Source organism: Nanorana parkeri, unplaced genomic scaffold (assembly GCF_000935625.1).
Source record: "Nanorana parkeri isolate BGI_ZX_2015 unplaced genomic scaffold, ASM93562v1 scaffold332, whole genome shotgun sequence".
Lineage (NCBI taxonomy): Eukaryota > Metazoa > Chordata > Amphibia > Anura > Dicroglossidae > Nanorana > Nanorana parkeri.
The window spans coordinates 248,949-255,297 of record NW_017306600.1 but is presented as its reverse complement, the minus strand read 5'-3'; the positions used below and the strand labels follow the sequence as shown (position 1 = coordinate 255,297).

Here is a 6,349-nt window from a genome sequence, read left to right as displayed (position 1 = left end):
CCCACAGCTCCTGCCTGCAAGCGATCGTACATCGCGTGATCGCTTGTATGTAAACAGCCATCGCTGGCTGTTTACATGCTCACAGTTTTCCCTCTCGCTGAGTGCCGCACACGAGAGGGGGGAGGGGCAGGACGTCTTAAGATGCCCTCCCCCTCCTAGCAGACTCCAGTCAGGCCGTTCACGAACGGCCATGGACGGAAGGTGGTTAAAGAATATATGCCCTTCAACTTAACCGAAGGGCTTAGGCTGAAGCTATGGCTGGATCCTTTGGCTCTTTAGTGAATAACCCCCTAAATGCTTTTATTCAAACAAAGAAATTAAGTTCTGAATGGAATCCACCAAATATTTCATAGCCTTCCTCCATCAGTGAGACTTTTTATCCCCTGTGGACATCATGGATGATGTCCTGCATATCCCCATTTCTCCAGTGCCTCACTGCTACCTTCATTTGGCTGAGGTGCTAGCATAACTATACACACAGGGTATTCCCATTGTGGGATACCTAGATGACCTCTTAATAAGAGATCTGTCAGCTTAAACTCTATCAATATAATGTAGGCAGTCCAGACCTTATAAAGGTTCAGTTGAATCCTGAACCTCCAGAAATCAGTGCTGGAACCAGCACATTGCATGGAATATTTTTTTATATACACAGCTCAGCCAACTCTGCGATCCTACATGAGAGTTTGGGGCTTTATAGTAGCCCCCTTCAAGGCAATTCCTTGTGCTCAGTTCCACTCCAGACGTCAGACTCATACAGCACAACATTCTGTTGTTGTAGGACAAATCAATTCAGTCTCTAGACAAGCCAATTCATGTGACACTGAAGATCAGATTGTCTCTGGCCTGGCGGCTCAGAAATCCAGCTCTGGAGTTGGTAAAAGCTTTTGAAGCCCAGGTCTTGTAGGAATAGTTAAATACCTAATGAGATTTTAGTGAATTGTATGCCAAAGTGTTAAATAATATATGAGTTATTTTACCTCAAACCTTCATGCAGTATTTAACTCCTAGTGAATTGAGCAAAGTATCACCAAAATAAAGCTTTGTTTGTCCTAGAAAACAATATATGTATTATATGCTATATTGTGTAATGACAAAATCATTGCTGAGTAATAAGGCCCACAATAGAAATGTAAAAAAAATGCCTTACTATATTAATGGTAAAAAGATCAGGTCTGAGTACGTAGAACCCTTAGGCTGGGCACACACCTTAGAACCATCGCAAGACTTTGTCTTGCGATGGTTGTAAGGTAATTAAAAAAACGTACGATCTGCCTATCTTGGACAGGCAGATCGTACTTGCGATGATCACAAGCCCGCCCCGCTGATGAGCGGGCTTCCGATGACCGCAATGCCGAACGGGCAGTGTGCACTTGCGCACACCGGCCCGTCCGGCTTTTATCTTACGAACATGCTACACACCCGCCGAAAATCATATTGCCAAAATATTGGCAATATGGCTAATGTATTTTGAAACAGCCTAGTTGTTTTAACCTATGGAAGAATGAATATGTATTGATCAGTGAACAATCTAAAACTACTGTTTCCCTCAATCCTTGGAAATCATACTATTGGTTGACCTTAGATAAACCAATATAATGCTTTTTTTAGGTAAAACTAATTTACTTGTAACATCTGTGTTACTGAATTTAACATAATTATTCACTAATATGCATATCTTGAGCAACATTTTGTACATTTCTTCTAAAGATTCATGAGTTTTGCTCAGTGTATAACTACAATGTTGAAGACTTATTCGGTTTATCAGATTGTATGACTACATACTGTACATCGTGTTAAATTTCTGCTGACATTTTGTTCTTAGTTTTCTGGAAACATTTAACCTCATAAAGATCAACTGTCAAATAATCACAAACATGTTAATGATACCTATTATGTGAGATACGCAATCCTGAGTTAGAAATTGGTTATTTTTGTTAATATTTGAAAATAAAAAGCAATCACTGCTGCCCTGTTGTATATCATTTTAGTTACCCCTGCTTGGTGCTGGAATACGAATACACGAGAGAAGGGTGACTGAAGATCTTCGTCCTTTCCATGATCGAATGGAGGAGTGTTTTAAAAACCTGAAAATTAAGGTTGAAAAGCAATATGGTGTTAGAGAACTGGTATGATTCTATCTATTTAGATGTTTTTTCCCCCTTTATTAGACTATTTGCATTTCTTTGCCCTTTATTTACTGCACTATACCCAATGTCTCTTCAGTGTGTACTATCTCACATATCTCTGTGAGTATCTCACAGGATATCAAATAGGTTTTAGCTGTAAGCTCAATTCTTTTTCATAATGGTATTCCCCTACAGTGGCACTTAAAGATTCCCCTGAATGTCTTAACTTCTATCTAGGAAGTAAATGCATGCCTCTAACCCCCACCCCACAGTCAAATGTCTAGGATCTGAGCATGCCCTTTTATTAGCATGCCTGCACATTGCCACATGGCGGTGTGGTCCTGCGGCTATGCAAAAACCGACTTTGAGAATGTTCCTTAAGTGTATTTTCTCTAATTGTAACTTACTATTTTCATATCTGGGGAGATAGTCATTTGCCTGTAACACACACTGATCATTGGCCGCACAGTGGCTTACTGGTTAGCACTTCTGCTTTGCAGCCCTAAAGTCCTTGGGTGGAATCAAGGACTAGAGCACTATCTGCATGGAGTTTACATGTTCTCCCTGTGCTTGTGTGGCTTTCCCCTGGGATCTCTGGATTCCTTCCAAACTCTAAAGACATGCAGGGTCCTGAGCACACCCAAGCTCTCTTAAGATCTCTAATCTCTTAGGTGTCCCGATACCACTTTTTCAAGACCAAGTACAAGTACTACCCCTCATGTACTTGCCTATACCAATTACCGATACTTTTTTCTTAAAGGGACAGGTGACATTTAAAAAAAAACAACAATGCAGACTAATGATTTTAGGCCAATTTCTTTATGATTATGAAGAACTTTAATTTAAGACTGTTATAGAACAATAACACATTTTTTTTTGCTTCCACACAGCTGTTGTGAAACTACAAATCCGATCATGCATCTGCCTCTGGGATAATTTAACCTATTCATTTTAGCAGGGGAGAATTGGGAGCGCCTCCCACGCAATGCAGCGATCCTGCCCAGAGCCAACTACGAGAGGGATCGGAGTAAAACTGTGTCTGAGGGAAGCTGGGACAGGGCCGGCTGTAAATCTTTTACTGCAGTGTACTGGAAGTGTGTGCTGTATATATGTACTACATATACAATACACACTTCCAGTACACTGCAGTAAAAGATTTACAGCCGGCCCTGTCCCAGCTTCCCTCAGACACAGTTTTACTCCGATCCCTCTCGTAGTTGGCTCTGGGCAGGATCGCTGCATTGCGTGGGAGGCGCTCCCAATTCTCCCCTGCTAACATGAATAGGTTAAATCATGATCCTTAGTACATATACAGTACACACGTCCAGTACACTGCAGTCTGCAGTAATAGAGTTACAATTCTGCCCTGCTAATCGATTATCGATTAAATCATGATGCATAGTACATAATAGTACATAACATGTAGTTGTACTATGGATCATGATTTAACCTATATTAGCAGGGGAGAACTGTAAATCTATTGCTGCAGTGTATTGGAAGTGTGTACTAGGTTAAATGATCCATAGTACACACTTCCAGTACATTGCAGTCTGCAGCAATAGATTTACAATTCTCCCCTGCCAACATGAATATGTTAAATCATGATCCATAATACATAATAGTACATAGCATGTGGTTGTACTATGGATCATTTAACCTATTCATGTTAGCAGGGGAGAATTGTAACTCTATTACTACAGTGTACTGGAAGTGTGTACCAGGTTAAATGATCCACAGCACACACTTCCAGTACACTGCAGTAATATAATTACAATTCTCCCCTTCTAACATGAATAGGTTAAATGCTCCATAGTACAACTACATGTTATGTACTATTATGTACTATGGATCTTTTAACCTATTCATATTAGCAGGGGAGAATTGTAAATCTATTTCCTGCAGTGTATTGGGAGTGTGTGCTTTATATGTAGTACATATATACAGTACACACTTCCACTACACTGCAGGCAATAGATTTACAATTATCCCCTGCTTCTTTGACACTCCCACTTCCATCGCTAACTCAGCACAGGCCCCATCCCACTGACAGTCTCACTTACTGGTTGGATGGCTGTCTGATCCCTGGTGCCTGACGATGTGCCTCACGTCCTCTCGTAGTGGTCGCTTGGCAGGAAGCAGCGGCGCATCAGCGCTGGTCTGGTGGACGGCGCTCCAGGTGGTGTCCTAATTTAGCTGGCTGGCAGACTGCCCAGAGGACCCCAACACGCGCGGTACCTCTGGGCAGCCTGAAGCTACAAAAAAAACATCGCCGCTATGTATCAGGGCATTTTCACAAATGCCCTGTGTCGTTCCTGATACCGATGCTAGTATCAGTATCAGGACATCCCTAGTTTTAAGGCCTCGTGGAGAAAAGCACTATAGAAATAAATAATTGTAATTTTTTAGCAGATAAGGCATGGATGCATTTAAAATGTAACTCCAGTTTATAAAAAAAAATTAATAACACAAAATAAATAGCACAGCATAAAACAGCTTTCATTGCAATATTTAACTTATCTAATCTAGAGCTGTCCCCCTACTGTAACTGCTTTCTGTCACCAGACTCTGGGTTGAACGGCAGCCATTGTCATTCAACTCACTACCTCTGACCGAGGGCTATCATGGGCCATCCACCTGTAGTGGCATCATTACTCCAGCCTAGGTGCAGTGTAATTATTACGTGAGCACTATTTAGCGCAACAGTAAGGACTACCCACTACCCGAAGAGAAGAGGACCCAGAAGATCACATTTGTAACACTATTTTGGGGGATTTTTAATGCCAATATTAATCATATTAACAGTTTTTCTAAAATAATTAATTTTATTCACAATATTAAAATGAAAATAGAACTGTGTATGCAATGTATTATTTTACAATTAACCACCTCCTCTAATTAATATCATGTTGTTATACATATCTTAATATAAATGACCAGGAAGGCCAAGGAAATCCAAGCTTCTTCTTCAGGAACAAGGGGGATATCTATAGTATACAACATATATCTATGACACACAATATGCACAGTTGAAAGAGAAGTATTAGGAGAGTAAAATGTACTCTTCCCAATACTTAGAGCTGGCATGTAACACTGCAGCTGTTGCATGCCAGTTCTTTACATCAAGAGCTGAACAATCATGTTTCTGCTGATCACTCAGCTCCCAATTTCCTCCCTACAGAGAGCAATGACTGTCAGTCACTGTTCCATGTAGGAATTCCCCTTTCCCTCTCCGTTCCTCCAGCACTCACTAGAGGGACAGACAGAGAGAGGCAAAGCCAGCTGTCAGTCAGGTAGTCAATATTGTTAAAATCTTTTGTGTGCAGGGCGGCTCTGTTTGGGTCACAGGAGTACATTAGTAAATGTATTCCTGTGACCCAAAAGAGAACAAAAGCAATTTAAACAGGTTTTGATTTAATTCTCTTTTACCAATAACATTATATCATAATATATTCGTGTTTCTTATGTCAATTATTGATGTATAACAAAAGTGTGACTTATTTGTAATTTCTCACATATTATCTACTCAAATGAAAATAAATTTAGTGCTTTGTGCATGAAACCATGCAACCTCTTTTTTAGCCAAGAGGAAATACCAATCTGATGGACCCATAGAAAAGGAATCAGTACAAATATATATCCCACCTATCTCCACCTTTAATTCCTTAAACCTATATTTACCTACAGTAGGTCTCAATCATGGTTGCTTAAAAATGGCAGAGGAGTAGGAAAGGAACCACATCCTTGGAGGGAGAGGGGTTTCTATTATTAATAATAATAAAAATCAAACACGTACAGGCTAGCATATTGTCTATACATAATCTCCATCACTACCTGCAATCAATGTTATAATCACTCACCACTATAAAATATCAAATGGCATGGGCATAGGCCAAAATAAATCACTCATGATTGTGTTTGTGAATAGTGGTCTTCCCTGGCTCAGTTATTGTTTATTCTCCAAATAGACGCCGTCCATTCTCAATTTACAAAAGGCATAAGATATCCAACCCCCCTGCTGGACGCTCTCCCCTCACCACACCATTGTGTCCAATCTGGCGCCAAAATGACATCTGCACTGTGACTTAACATGCCTGGGGTCATATGTATTTGTATGCTCTCTGAGATCAGAGGGAGCCCAGGAAATTGCATAACATAGACTCCCAACCCCTCCAGACAGGGAACAACCATTTACAGCTTTGGCTCCATCTAGTGGTTCTATA

General features: G+C 40.5%; 1 protein-coding gene across 1 annotated transcript in view; it reads left to right on the top strand.

The window, feature by feature from the left end:
* DOCK2 (dedicator of cytokinesis 2) overlaps nucleotides 1-6,349 on the top strand; it is a 173,616-nt gene that overhangs the window by 140,609 nt on the left and 26,658 nt on the right. Inside the window, exon 47 of the mRNA XM_018558336.1 lies at nucleotides 1,992-2,129. Within this exon, the coding sequence (XP_018413838.1) occupies nucleotides 1,992-2,129 (138 nt within the window). The remainder of the gene's footprint in view (nucleotides 1-1,991; nucleotides 2,130-6,349) is intronic.